General features: G+C 41.6%; 1 protein-coding gene across 2 annotated transcripts; it reads left to right on the top strand.

The window, feature by feature from the left end:
* Positions 1-7,508: 7,508 nt before the first annotated feature.
* On the top strand, positions 7,509-14,083 carry LOC117819693. 2 transcript variants are annotated; one of them, XM_034693107.1, is made up of 7 exons: positions 7,509-7,627; positions 8,595-8,806; positions 9,053-9,206; positions 9,298-10,281; positions 10,514-10,672; positions 11,050-11,145; positions 12,634-14,083. In XM_034693107.1, exons 3-7 carry the CDS (start codon positions 9,204-9,206, stop codon positions 12,946-12,948), a joined length of 1,557 nt encoding a protein of 518 aa, XP_034548998.1. In that variant the 5' UTR covers positions 7,509-7,627; positions 8,595-8,806; positions 9,053-9,203; the 3' UTR covers positions 12,949-14,083. The 2 variants fall into 2 exon arrangements, with proteins under 2 accessions (XP_034548998.1, XP_034548997.1); XM_034693106.1 differs by lacking the exons at positions 7,509-7,627; positions 8,595-8,806 and having other exon boundaries at positions 8,821-9,206.
* Positions 14,084-15,089: the final 1,006 nt, after the last annotated feature.

The following is a 15,089-nucleotide window of genomic DNA, read 5'->3' as shown; positions in this document are numbered from 1 at the left end:
TATTAGCCCGGCAGCAACAACTTACTCTAGCTGTATTCAGATGATAAAATCAAACACACGTAAAGCTAACATGCAGGCTATGCTGTGCATTCTAACTAATTACATAATTTTTTAATGTGGTAATATAATCGGTTTACTTACATGGGAGATAGACATGTTTTTCCTCCGATGAAAATAAAGTCAATCGCTCGCCGCTCCACAGCTAGCTATCGTGACGTCATCCTCCAGCTGGAGTCTGCCACATCGCGTTCATGTGTTTGGAGGCGTGTCCCTCCCCTCTCCCTACAGGCTGCTCTGAAGGAGGGGGAGGGCTCTGTTCGGCTGTGTGCTTTCAAAATCAAGCTAACTGCAGCGGCTTTCTTAGGATCTCCTACTCCACCTTTAAGAGTCAATCATAGACCACTCATTTAGAAAATTACCCTCTGAAAATCAGATTTACAGTAAAATGTTCTGATAGATGGTCAAAGGTCAATCACATCATTACCTGAGATGAAGACTGGAATGTGACATCAGTAGCCTGAGGTATTGTAACATCAGGACGATCATCCTCCGGAACTTCATCTAGCATCTCTGGCAGGATGGCACCAATTTCGTCCTGTGCACTCAGCAGGTCTCCTTTGTTAGACTGTGCCAGCAAATATTCCACCGCAATACGCTCACCTGCCATAAGTAGTGACCAGGAAAAAGAAAAAAAAAACGGAGGTAGAATGAGTGTGTGAACAGAGGTGTAACCACCATGTAATTTCCCTTTGTGGATTAATAAAGTAAATTCTATTCTACTCTAATATCTGATTGTTTGGTCATTAACAGAATATTCAATGAGAATCTTACCAGTAGGTTTCCCTGGGGGTATAAACTCCGGCAGAAGTGCACTTCCCAGGACTCTGTTGCTAAGGTCGTTCACATTGGACATCAGATGTACATCGTAGATCTTTGTGCGCGACGTACTGCTCATATTAAGAGCTTGCTGAGACCTATTGATGTTCCATCGGGACACCCCCTCAAGCATGTACATCTGGGTATGCAGAGCATTACACCTCCACCCTGGCAAGACAAAAGCATTGGTGACAATAACAACAAATGTTATAACAACTTAATACACATCATTCATTAACAAATGTTTCAAATATTTTGTGTTCCAACTTGCCTGGGATGAAACTACACTGGTGCCGATGAAAACTCTCGATAGAGGAGGACCCCCTGCCACATCTCAGGACGTCAAGTGTTTTGTCTCCCTTCTCCAACCCCGTTCCAGTGTTTGTGTACAACTGCACACCTGGTGGATCTTGGATGCAGGGTAAGTGCTTCTGCTGTACCTCCCACACATGAGACATGCTCTCCTGATTTATGAGATGTAAACCAGTTGTGTCGGTCAGTTCCCACATGGATTCCAGCAGTTGCTGGATCAGGGCACGAGTCTCCTCAACCCCTCTGGTTCTCCTGCGGCAGTGCTTGGCCAGTTCACTGGAAGTGATGCTGGACAAAACCTGAGTGTCAGTGGGTATGTGACCCTGATGCTTTTTGATGAGCTCTGCCCTCTTGGCTTGTTTGAGGTGTTTGATGTCATCTTTGTCCCATTCAAAAATGCAGCTTGACAACTTGGAGCAGAACGTGCCATACAGTGGATGGTGCTCAGTGGTAAGGCCATTGGTGAAACGCCTCATGAAATGAAAGACATCCAGTCTCACTTTGGATGTCCAAGGGTGAAACAAAGTGAGAACTGGGCTCACACCTCTAAAAATAATCAACCAACCATAAATAAATGCAGTTCAAATGTAACAAATTCATAAGAACCATCACAATACAAATGGAAGACAAAATACCTCATAGTCTCATTGCAGCAATCTCTATCCACATAAATGGCATCTGGCTCTGGCTCACCAGCATCCCTACACCCATGGACAATGCCTTGACACAGGTCATCAAGGCCAACCCCCTCACCAGTGGTCAGCACAGAGTTGAGAACTTGACCAAATTCGTTTCCAACGTTGGTCATCCATGTGGCTGTGTTCTCGATGCCACCTGCAAGTTTTTTTGTGACCTACAGACAAAATTAACACATATATCTCAAAAAAGATTAGGCCTACTGATAAACATGAATTAAATCAAGTTTACATAGGTTTGCATTTACCTTCTTAGTGGAGTCCAGTTTTAAGATTCTGCCAAATGTGGATGTGATGACACCTTTCAACTCGTCCAGGTGGCTAAGAATTTCATTTGCATGAACGGTTTCAGACCACTGGGCCAGGGGCAGAGGACAGAAGGGGGGTGGCTGTTGATACACAGCTTCGGACCGTGTGAGGGCACATGACTTTTTGTGGACCTCACAATCAGTGAGGTAGTCAATGGTTCGCCTTGCCCACTCCTCACTGTGTATCTCCTGCAAGGCTTGCTGTAAATAGCTGGAGCTGTTTCCTGTAGTTCTTGGTCTCAACATCACTACACACCTCCTGTCCAGTGCCAGATGTGTTGTGAGCACAGCCGGAAATTTGTTACGGTGGGAGGGATCCAGCTGCTTTAAAATGTCAGTGCTCCAAGGGCAGACAGGAATCATGCATTTGCTGCACCTTGGATAATCTCCACCAACTAAATAGTATCTGGAGTCAATGTCAATTACCTCTCTGATTTTGGTGTAAATTCCAGAGTGGTGCATTTTCATATTGCACTGAGTGCATTTTAGAGGGATGCCACACATCCGCATTGGAGCCCACAGGAACATCCGTTGTCGGAAATAATTAAGTGGATCGGGAGGTGAGGTGGATTTGGTGGGGCTTGGGGGGTGAAACCAGTTCTGAGACAGGTTTTGTCTAAGCTGTCCTGTACTGTCATATAGAACTTGAGCAATCCAGTCCTGGTCAGCCCGCTTGATGACTCTCCTGAATTGCTTCGGCAGAAAACTCACCCAGTGTACCTCAGGAGGCCCCAGAGTGGGTGGTCTTCGTTGGGGTGCCGGTGACGTCTCTTGGGCTCTGGGAGGGGCAGGAGGAGGAACAGGAGCATCTGGTGGGTCACTGTGTCGCTGTGTTGCTGGTGTTGTCTCTTGGGCTGTTGGAGTGGTTTGAGCAGGAACATCTGAGAGATCTGTTGGATAGCTCAAAAGGTGAACACTCTCTATGTGCTGTGACAATCCAACAGCTCCCCAGGCCTTGGCACCACACTGCTCACATTGCTCCTGAACGTGGTAGTCTGACAGGTGCTGTGTGTAGTCCTCATTCATCACCTCCTGACTACACAGCGAGCACGTAAGAGACATCCCCTCGCTTATCCTGCACAGAGCCGAAGCTTTCTGACCTACACCTGCACTGGCCTGCAAACCTGGACCTTCTCCAACCGCTGCACTTGTGCTGGACTGTGATCCTGGAGCTTTTCCAGCTGCTGCACCTGCACTGGCCTGTGATCCTGGAGCTTTTCTAGCTGCTGCACCTGCACTGGCCTGTGATCCTGGAGCTTTTCCAGCTGCTGCACCTGCACTGGCCTGTGATCCTGGAGCTTTTCTAGCTGCTGCACCTGCACTGGCCTGTGATTCTGGAGCTTTTCCAGCTGCTGCACTATTCTGTGGGGCACTCAGCTGACCTGAACTGGCTGCTGCTGTTCCTGTATTCTCTGCTGACTGGGGAAAAAAAAACTGGGTTTAAATTTACAGTACATTTCCCTTAAGCCTGACAATACTCTGTACCCAAATAATTATGTACTCCCACTGTGAAACACTGAAAGAAATGAAGCACAACTGACGAGAAACCATTTTCCATTATATTTGCATTACATCACAGATTCAATATCGCTTACCTCATGATATCCACACTTGCAGGGGATCCTCTTCCAAATATGTCATATTTGTGGACAGTAAGACCGTACTGGGGGGTCAGATGACAAGCAGCAATCCGCTCCACAACCGCCCTCCATCTTCTGGCCCCTGGCCTCTGGCCTGTTGTAAATTTGTGTTTTCCCTGAGCATACAGGGACATCACACCTGCCCAATATGAGTCTGGTTTCCCAGTCTTCGTCATTTCTGCAGCTAAGAACAAGACATGAAAAACATCTGTGACTAGGGAACAGCTGCAAATAGCCTTCTTCGTGTATTACTGAACATTCAAGAAAAAACAAAACAGAATATATAAATATGATTTCAATATTTCAGAAATAGTAGCATATACATAGCCTGACATAACGTACTGTGCATGTAAAAAGTCCTCAAACCTTTCCAAAATCTTAACATTTTATCACATTACACCTTGAAAATGAAAATAAATTCAATCTAACATTTTTGAGCTGTATGTACACATTATAACCCTACTTATCAAAATGAAAATAACATTTTAGAACATTCAGTACATTTTTTAAAAATATATTCAGTTAAATACATAGTTATATATATATAAATATAGTATAAAGTGATATATAACGTTAGTTTGAGCTGATCAACACGAAAGCTTTGGGTATTTGAGACATTACGTCAGCACAAACAAACAACATTAATAAACAAAACTGACCCGTCTCACTTTACCCTACCTGCCCATACTGAGAACGTATTAAAATTTGTGTCAAAAAGGAAAGGACTTATGTACCTCTCGATTAACTCAAGCTAACATGGAAAGACCAATAATAGCTAGTAGTATAGCATAGTATAGTAGTTAGCTTAGCTCTCAAAAACGCGTTCGGACTATTTGCATATTCACTCATAAATATATATATATATATACACACACACTCACACACACACACACACACACACACACACACACACACACACACATACATACATACCAGTTCAAATGACACGTTAAGGTTAAAACCAAAGGTTATAACATATATACGCTAATGCCGGACCTATGTGCCGGACCGGTACCTCTGCAGTTCCAGAAGTTTCGAGAAAATTTGACAACACTGTAGCCGTCCAATCAGCAGCGAGCTTCGCTCAGGCAGAGATTTCTCACATCTGATTGGTTCTTTTGCCCCACTACGTTAGGAACTGTTAGGACATGTGTTAGGAATTGTTAGGTGTATGTTAGGAGTTGTTAGGAATTGTTAGGAACTGTTAGGACTCTGTTAGGAACTGTTAGGACTCTGTTAGGAACTGTTAGGACTCTGTTAGGAACTGTTAGGACTCTGTTAGGAACTGTTAGGACTCTGTTAGGAACTGTTAGGACTCTGTTAGGAACTGTTAGGACTCTGTTAGGAACTGTTAGGACTCTGTTAGGATGTTGTTAGGATCAGTTAAGCTGTCCGATCGACAACTGCTGTTAATGATTAGATTACAGCGTGAAGTCAAAGCTATTGATCTGCATTTGTTTCTGATGCTATGTGGGCATTAAAAGGAGTCCTGAGGACATGCTACCTTCAAATTCATCCTAGTTTTCCGTGGCTGCCAACCCTAGCTTTAACACATTGTGGATAATCCCCACCAAATATATAAAATAGCATCTGGACTCAAGGTCAATGACTTCCTGTTCCTTTGTGTAGATCTCAGATAGGTGAATCTTGGTGTTGCACTGATGGCACTTCAGTGAAATATCCTTCATGTGCATCTGTGCCCAAATAAACATCCGCTGCCTAAAGTCATTCATGGTCAGGTGGTGCAAAGGTTGGCTTTGGTGGATGGAATGGATGAAACCAGTTTGGGGATAACTGTTGCCTCAGTTATACTGTGGGATCGTACAGACGCCGGGCAAACCATTCCCAGTTAGCCGGCTTGATAACCATCATGAACTATTATCTAATCTCAAGTTACTAACCATAGACCTTTCTGGAGTCCCTGAGCTCCCTTGTCTTGTAGGTTCCTCTGACCTGCCATAGACGTCCTCCTGCTGTGGACTTTCCAGACTCCAGCTTCTACTACTTGTGTCATCACTATTACCACTCCCTCTCTCTCTTATTCTCCTCTATCCGTCTTTCCAGACCGAACTCGGTCATGGCAGATGGCTGTCTAACATGAGTCTGGCCCTGCTTGAGGTTTCTACCTGCTAAAGGAAGTTTGTCCTCTCCACTGTATCTAGCTAAATACTGTGAGGTGCAATGCTCATGATGGATTAAGGTGGGGTCAGACTGAGTCTTATCCTGTCTTGGTGTCTGGTCTCTGTTCATAATTTGACATAGAGTGGTCTAGACCAGGGGTCCGTTTCACAAAGCAGGTTCAATAAAACTCTGAGTCTAACCCTGAACTCTATTTGATCTACTCTGAGATAGGAAACTCTGTGTTTTCGGTTCCACAACAGCTGATTTGAGTTAGTTAAATCAACTTGGAGTAGTTTCACCTGGGGTTAAGTGCGTGCACCACAACTTTAAAAAGACAGCATCAATGGAACCCCGATTCGACGAGTCACCATGGCAAAGGAGAAGAAGAGGGCGGCATTTTTCACCCCACTGGAGCTGGACATCCTTATTCGCTCATATGGCGAGTTTGAGCATGTTTTTTTAAAAAAAATGCAACACCACTGCAGGTGCCAAACAGAGGGAGACGGCATGGGAGAACATTGCGGCTCGGGTCAATGCGTACGTTTAAATGTAGTCCTTTGCAATCACAGGGAGAAACTGCTTGAATGGTAGCCTATTCATTAATTTCATTAAGGTGCAATCCGGCGGGGGGAGAAGTGCACCTGGCTGCAGCTTAAGATGAAATATAAAAACATTGTTCAAACAGGTAAGACCTCGGCATAATATCATGGGGGTACCTCATTTTGATCATGTTTTACATTGTAAAGTAAATATTAAGTGGCTGTTTGACTGTGCAGTTGTTTTATCCCCAACATAATGCTGTTTTCACACACATGCATATATTTTCATCTATATCATGTTCTGTTAAATAATTAAGCCTATTTAAACTAACACAGACTTCTACTCAGCCAACAGAAAGAAAGCAGATGCCCGTAAAACGGGTGGCGGCCGAGCACCGCCACCTCTAACGGAGGCAGAGGCGCTGGCCCTGAGACAGAATTTTGGAAGGCCAGCGACTGAGGGAATCCCTGGAGGGAGCTCATCCTCTGAGCCCACCCCCCAAGACACAAGTGCCTTTATAACATGTAATATTCCTAGACCTATATATCTTTTTTTTAAGCGTATTCATACAAATACTTATTTCCCTTTTTCATTATTTTTTTTTCTTTCTCCCAACATATTCTGATGGTGCGATCTGCCTGGTGGAGCCCCCTCACGCCACAACAGACCTTGTAACTGTAAGTAGGCAATACTCCAAAGATTTTGCCAAATGGTGGTTTAAGTATACTGAGACATATCACTCATCTAGGATGAAGAGTACGAGGAGACTTTGTCTGCTGCCTTCACAGAGGGGGAACCAGAAAGGCCTGTACACTCTAAAAAAGAAAACTTAAAGTTGTTGGCCTACCTATATTTTTTCAGCTAACTAAACAAAAAAAGGTTGAGTTGTGTTGTAAACTAATATACCTATGTATTCCAACTACCTTTTTCAAGTTTCTTGGCCAAAGTTGGTCTCACTTAATAATTTGAGTCAGCAAGCCTCAAAACTGTGCATTTGAGGCCAGGACAAGTTCTAGAAAACTAGAGAACAAGAACTGGGGGTCTCCAATGCATATCTGCAGGGGTTCCATCACAACCGTCAACCACACTGTGTCCATGTGCTGCCGCCATCTCTTCGAGATTTTTTACTCTCAAGGTGAGTATTTTTCTCAATACGGTACTAAAAGTCGGGGTTCACGCGTGTAGATTATACTTTATTATATATACTTTATTTTTTATTATATATTTACTGGCCTTTTAACATTGGTATCCGGAGAAGTATCCCTCTCACGGCTAAAGAGAGTTCTTTCAATGCATAAATCATGTATGGGAAGGACTCGTTTAAATATTCCAGTAACTTAAATAAACAAATGGGTGCACAGCCTACTATGAGTGGGCCCTGGGGAGCACACAGACACACTTAGCTCACTAGCTACCTGTGGTTGTGTTGGCTGTGTACTCGTTGTGTAAGGTAAGTTAGCCTGTTAGCAACTCAAAACGTTATCAAAATATAACACTGGCCCGGACTAGAGTTGTTCAGATTCCAATACCCGGTATCAGATAGCCTCCCATACTACCGAAAATGTCCGTCTGTTTACCAGTAAGCTACGTTAGCTTCGTTAGCTCTGTCGGCTCCGTTAGTGTGGCTACAGTCGAACTGGAGCTCATTTATTAAACACAATGAGCAGTGCTACACATGAGCGATGTACCGCGCACGTATGTCTTGGATGTTAAAGTTTAGTGTTACTTTAGAGACTCGTTTTTACAATCGGGAGTCATGTAAATATGACATAGGCCTACTACTCGTCTTGTTCCGGGCGGTTGTCATGGAAACATGACGCTCTGTCAGTGATGCGATTTGGACCACAGTGATAGGTGAAGGATATGAAAAATGAAACCATATCTATCTAATCAGTTTATACCACCAGTATGACAACACATGCTATACATACTATGAGACAGCACCAACAGAGAAACAATCTAAATATTAAATTAAACAATAAATTGGTGGACTGACAAGTTTGTGTATGGAGGGTCTTTTATGCTGCACATATTTTGAGTGTATATTTTGTTATTTATTTGTTTATTTTATCAAGTAACTGGACTTTTATCTCTTGTTGCAGTTGTCGTATGAGGTGCAAATTTTGTGATTTTGCCTGCACAAACCAAGAGGGTCTCTTCAAGCACTATCGTCTGAGGCACGGAGGAGGAGCTAATTGGCCCTGTGTTTACAGCGACTGTGTGTGCACTTTCCGGACCCACGGGGCACTGAAAACACATCTTACAAGATCACATTGCAGGACAAGGAGAAGGGAGGAGACGTGCACTTTTTTTTGTGAGTCTTGTGAATTCAGAGAAAACTCAGGATGGCAATTCAAAACAAGTTTCCACAGCAAGATACTGTAAACCTTACCAAAGATGTTCATTTACATGGAACCCACTATGCAAAAGGCATGATCATTTCTGCTGGGCAATGCAGTGGACTGCCTGAGTTTTACAAACTTCTGAACATTGTCATCAACTTTGAGAAAGTGTTTTTTGTAACCGCAAAGCTCTCCTCCTGGTTTATGGAACACTACAGGTCTTACGAAGTTATTGACACTAGCTGTGTGGATGTCGAAATCCTGGATCCTGAGGACTTGAATCCTGAGGACCTACCAGCCCCTAACTGTATACCAAGTTGCTGGAAAGTTGATGGTAACCCCAAGGGCGTGTCTACTGCATTGAATGTAATGGTATGTACTATAGATGTGTATGATCCAATAATTATTGTTTGACCATGCTTGTGTATAAAATGTTTTTCTTTCTTTCTTTCTTTCTTCACAGGCTTTGTTGCTACGTGTAAACATCAACCCCAAACTCATTAGGAAAGTTCAGCTGACTAAACGCCCTGAATCTGTGGAGCAACTACATGATGAACTACGGGAAAAACTTGAACTAGAAGGGGATTTCTCTTTACAATATGAGGATCCAGACTTTGAGAATGCACTATGCAACTTAATTGACATTGTAGAGTTGCCTGCAGAAAAGGCAGTCTTGCACATTGTTTGGAATAGTGATGATAAATCACCAAGTCAAGCATCCATCTCTTCTCTTGATACAGCCAGTATCAGTTCGCCTAGCTCTTCCCACAGCACATCCTCCATTGTTCAGACCATTTTGCGAAGTGCTTCAGAGTGGCCGTCTCCTTTTCCAGTTCCTTCATTTGCATATGATGTAGAGTTAAAGCTGCGTAAGGGAAATGAGACATTTCAAAAAACTGGAAAAGGTCTGAGTCTAACAAGAGACGCAAAAATGGAAATTCTAGACAAGCTGGCACAAGAAATGTTTGCTCTCAAAGCTTACCCTGATAAAAGTCAAATTGAATCAGTTGCTTCTGAACTTATCTGCAAACATCCATGCCTCACGGAGCCTGGTAGTGGAACAGGATATGATGGCTGGACAACAAGCATCAAGTACAAGCTTGGGAATTACCGAGCAAAGCTCCGGCAGGCTGGTTGTCATGAGGTCAGTGTAAACAGGAGAAGAGGGCGGTCTGAAGATCCTGATAAAGGTGGCTTTTCTTTGAAAAAACCAAAGCGAGGCGAAGTCAATCATTTGCCTGATCATCCAGAAAACTTTGATGATGACACTCTAGAAGATGAAAGATGTGTTCTGGTGGATGAAACCAAAAAGAAGCAGAAAGACATGGAACTTATCAGTCAGAAGATGGAACTCACATTTTCCCTCCGGAGAAAGGAGATTATTGAGGTGCAGCCCATGGTCATGGAAATCCAGGAGAGATGGCCTGCGCTGTTCCTTGAGGAACAGGTTAGTAAATGTGTGTGTGAAAAAGTTGCTAACTATATGATATCACAAAACTATTGTTTATACAATGAGTAATTTAGTGGGTAACACCATGGGCATCCTTGCCAATAAAAGCACTGACTACTTAACATTTAAGAGAAAATCTATGTAAACTGGGTTGGTTGCATTTATGAGTGTTTTTTTTGTGTGTGTGTGTGTGTTTTTCTTTTTTGTTTGTTTCTTTCATGCTCCACAGATTTGCAGAGAGTTCTACCGTGTAACTACCAAGGACCTGTTGGGGAGCTTTAGAGCAGCCATAGACACCTATTGTCCTCGGCTACTCAAACTGTATCGTGCCAGGAAAGCGGCCTTCGGACAAGACATGGAGAGCCTCTTGGATGTTCTTGATGAACAGGTGAATTCATGTAATAAACATAATTTATTTTTGATTATGGTTTTGAGCCTGTTTTGAAAAGTGGAGAGTGGCTTCGGCCCACGGTGAGAGCTGGTTCCAAATGAGAGGGGAGGGGGTTAGAGTTAGGCTTGAACCCAATTATTGATTACACTTCGGTGGTTGAGGTTTCTTTAGCTAATTTAATGAAAGCTTAACAGATTGATGTTGAATCATTTTATTAACATGTCATTGTTCTATGTAGTTGTAACAGAACCTGAACCTTTTTATTATTATTTTTTTTATTATTATTATAAGACATGTTAAACTAGTGACAAATAAATCTTAGCTGCAATGTTTTTAACCAAATGTCCTATGTCTTTCCTGTGACCAATTTCCAGACATCTGACATCACAATGCATCGAAGTAGAGCATGTCTAGAAGGTCTACCTCTTTTTCTCCGTGACACTTCAGAGAAGCTTTTCCTGAAATGCCTGGTGAGTACAGAATGTTTGTTTTTGGTCAAAGTGCACATTATGTATAACTTTAGAAAATCGAAAAGATGAAATATCCACACCCTGGATTGTAGCTCCCAAAAAACTGTATTCATCAACAACCTTCCATATATTTTAGCCATTAAGCTGAGTTACATGGCCCAGTAGCACCATCTGCTGTCGTAACAAAGCATTTAACAAGCGCTCTTCCTGCTCTGAGCAATTCTCACCTGAATGGTAGTTGTGCTACTGACCATCATCTGAACAATAGCAGAAATCAAACTGTACTCGATTAACAGTGTTATGGTAGCAATGTCCCTTACATATCTAGAAATGCGGAAATAAAGTAGTACTCTAAGTGAATGAAGGTCACAGTCTGTTGATGAATAAAGGGCTAGCCCAGTCGCTTCTCTTGTTGCTAACCCTCCTCTCCTCCATGTGCATTTGTGTTCAACAAAGCCAGCCAGAAAGTAATCCCTGGAGGGTTGGATAACGTTAAATATTATTGATGTGTTACGATGTGTGTATTGGTGTAGTCCTATCCATCACAAGATATTACGGATTACTCGTTTGTGTTGCGGTGCCGCAGAGACGAGAGCTGGGACACCGGGTCAGAGGCTCTGATCTTACAAGGTTGGTTTTCAGCCAAGAGACGCTAGGTGGAAGGCAGAAAGCCTCCTTCTTTTTCATTTTTACCATCAAACAGCTTTGGACAAATTAGATAATGACTTGTAGCTTGTTACAGAGAGATTGGAGGCTCTCTGCCTTACACACCACTGTTGAAAACCAAACCTGCGAACACAGCCTCGGACCCGGTGTCACAGCTCTCGTCTCGGGGAAAAAAAAACAACTCTCGTTTCAGTGGTGGTGGATTCTGTGACACAAACATGCCCCGTAATCTCTTGTTTATGACAGATCAGACTAAACAAATACACGCATCATAACATGCATTTGATAATCCATCGATCGACCAATTGATTATAAAAAGGCTTTATTGAAAACAAAAGTAAATGACAGGAAGGAGGCTTTGGGAAACAGCAGAGAAATGAGCCACAATTATTCTGCATCCTTCTAAACACACCTTGGGTGTATTATTTTTGAAAAAAATATAGCTTTTAATAAACATTATCCATATCCAACCTTTAAGGTAAAAATGAAACAAAGTTTAGGCAAAAATCATAGTTCTTCTCTAACACTTGTAGTCTCACAACTACAGCACATCTACAAAGGAATAGCAATCAGGATCACAGGCAAAAAACTGTGTAGTACAATAACTGTAAACTACAGGTTTACTCAGGCTGAGACACAAGATTGTCTTCAACTGTAGGCTATGGCTAAAGTTGCTCCAGGGGTTGATTTATATCACTTCCAGCAGGGACAGACTTGTATGCATACATACAGAATAATATCCTTTTACACAAATTTAATTAAATTGTTATCTTACAGTAACAGGGTTTATATTAAATCTGGCCGAATTTCTGCTTTTAACAGGACACCGATCCAAAAGACAGACAAACAAAAGGAGTCCAAATGGGAGTGCTCACCGTGTTCGTGGATGATGGTGCACCAGCCTCGCTTCAAACTGTTAACAGCATTGCTGTGGTGTTGGAGGAGACTATTGTGCTTGAAGACATTCCAGACCTTCCCACTGCCCTAGCTTACCTCTTTGGCCTACTTTATGCATTGAACATAGAGTTCCCAAGAGATCTGAGATATACGTTTGAAGCAGTGCAGCACATCTTTATGGAGCTTACACCCTCTTGTTCACAGCGCGTGCGGAGCCTGAAAACAAAGCTCTTGCTGTAAGAAGCCTGACAACAACAAGGCCTTACAAGCCCATCTTTTTTTTTTTTTTTTTTTTTTTAGTTATGTTGGCTGGCTTTTGGGCCTGTTTTGCAAGCAAAGGACTCATCCCTTATTTTTCCACAGTTCTACAAAAATGGGCTTTTTATTATTATTTTTTTTTTTTAAGAAAATAACTTTTTTTTTTCACTTGATTAAAAATGTCAACATTAGGGGGGGAAAGCATCATCTGAAGCTAAAACTGCCATGTATAAGTAATGTCCACCGTCTAGTGCTGCTAAGCTCAGGATTGTTATTAGAGTGCTTTGTGGTTTGGACTGTTTTAACATGTTTCTTCAAACCAGGATGTTTTTAGGATCAGTCTGGATCTTTTTGTTTGTGCGCAGTGTATTTGCACCTGTATTGGTAAATAGAGAATTCATTCTCCTGCATATTTGCACTACTTATAATGGTGTTACTAAAGCTCAGGATTGTTATTACAGTGCTTTTGAATTGTGGTGTAGTTTGGACTCTTAACATGTCCACACCAGTCAACATATTTTTGTTTGTGTGCAGTGTACTTGCACTTGAATTGGTAAATAGAGAGTTCATTCTCCTGCATATTTGCACTATTTATAATGGTGTTACAAAGCTCAGGATTGTTATTACAGTGCTTTTAAACTGTTGTAGTTTGGACTGTTTTAACATGTTTCTTCAAACCAGGATGTTTTTAGGATCAGTCTATCAGTCTGCATCTTTTTGTTTGTGTGCAGTGTACTTGCACCTGTATTGGTAGATACAAAGCTCAGGATTGTTATTACAGTGCTTTTGAACCGTGGTGTAGTTTGGACTCTTTTAAAGGGATAGTTCACCCAAAATTCAAATTGCACTCATTATTTACTCACCCTCATGTCGACTAAGGGCTGGGAAGCCACGGATAACTCTGAAACTTCTCCCAGCTCTTAGTCGACATGAGGGTGAGTAGATAATGAGTGCAATTTGAATTTTGGGTGAACTATCCCTTTAACATGTCCACACCAGTCTGCATCTTTTTTTTTGTGTGCAGTCAACAGTATTTGCACTATAGAGTATTCATCCTCCTGCATATCTGCTGGAATATTGTATTTAATGTTTAAATAAACATGTTTTATTGAACTAGTATTATTTGTATCTGTATCATATATAGGCATAATAGAAAAGTTTTAGTTGCTCATGTTTGACAGCAAGTACAACTCAAAATGTTGAGTTTTGATGCATTTGAAAGGTAACTTATCTGAAACAAAAATAATTAGTTGAGACTGCTGAATTTTAAGTGTTTAAAAAATCTAAATTTGAAGTTATCTCAAAGTTAATTTATGAGTTATCTCAACAAAAGATAATTTGTTATCTCAACAAAAGATCATTTGTTATCTCAACAAAAGATCATTTGTTATCTCAACAAAAGATCATTTGTTGTCTTAAATTTATGTAGTTTTCTTCAAAACTTGAGAGTTTTAGTTGGACTCAAAACGCAAAAATCTATTGCAGCCAGTTACCTAGAATTTTTGAGTTTTCATAGCTCTTTATTTTTTACGGTGTAGAGGTAACATTTGATATGTTATTGCTAGTTCTCTTCCCATTCACATTTCTTAACATTCTGGTGTAAAATAGAGTGTGACATTTAGCCTACACTGAAGTATTAACACATTCTCATCCTTTTTAACAGGGCATGGCTGGGCAGCAGCAGGAGGGTCCCTCAACTTCAACTGCACAGATTGACACAGTGAGATGGATGTTCAGTAAACACCAGAGGTTCATTCTGTGGAATTCATGTGCAACTGTATAATTTAATGTCCTCCTTATGTATTCCCAGTTAAAGATATCTACAAAATATTTCTTCTGAAAAAAAATTGAAAAAACCAACAAAGAAATGCAGTTCTTGGACCGCCATATGAGAAGGTCAGATCTCGAAATTGAATTACTAGAGCACAAGTTAGAGGTGGGTGCATGGTCACAGGTGAATTATGTTAATTATGTTAACTACAGGAACATTAACTAAACTCTCTTGTATTTGTAGGAAATAAAGAAGACCAAATGAAATTTGTTTTATGTTTTTATTTGACTGCTGCTGTGTTGGTGGTGGTAGTGGTGATGATGCTGTCTTAATCTCTGAAGTGGATGCGGGA

Source organism: Notolabrus celidotus, chromosome 10 (assembly GCF_009762535.1).
Source record: "Notolabrus celidotus isolate fNotCel1 chromosome 10, fNotCel1.pri, whole genome shotgun sequence".
Taxonomy (NCBI): Eukaryota; Metazoa; Chordata; class Actinopteri; order Labriformes; family Labridae; genus Notolabrus; species Notolabrus celidotus.
The sequence above is the reverse complement of the archived record's forward strand: the minus strand, read 5'-3'. Positions and strand labels throughout refer to the sequence as shown.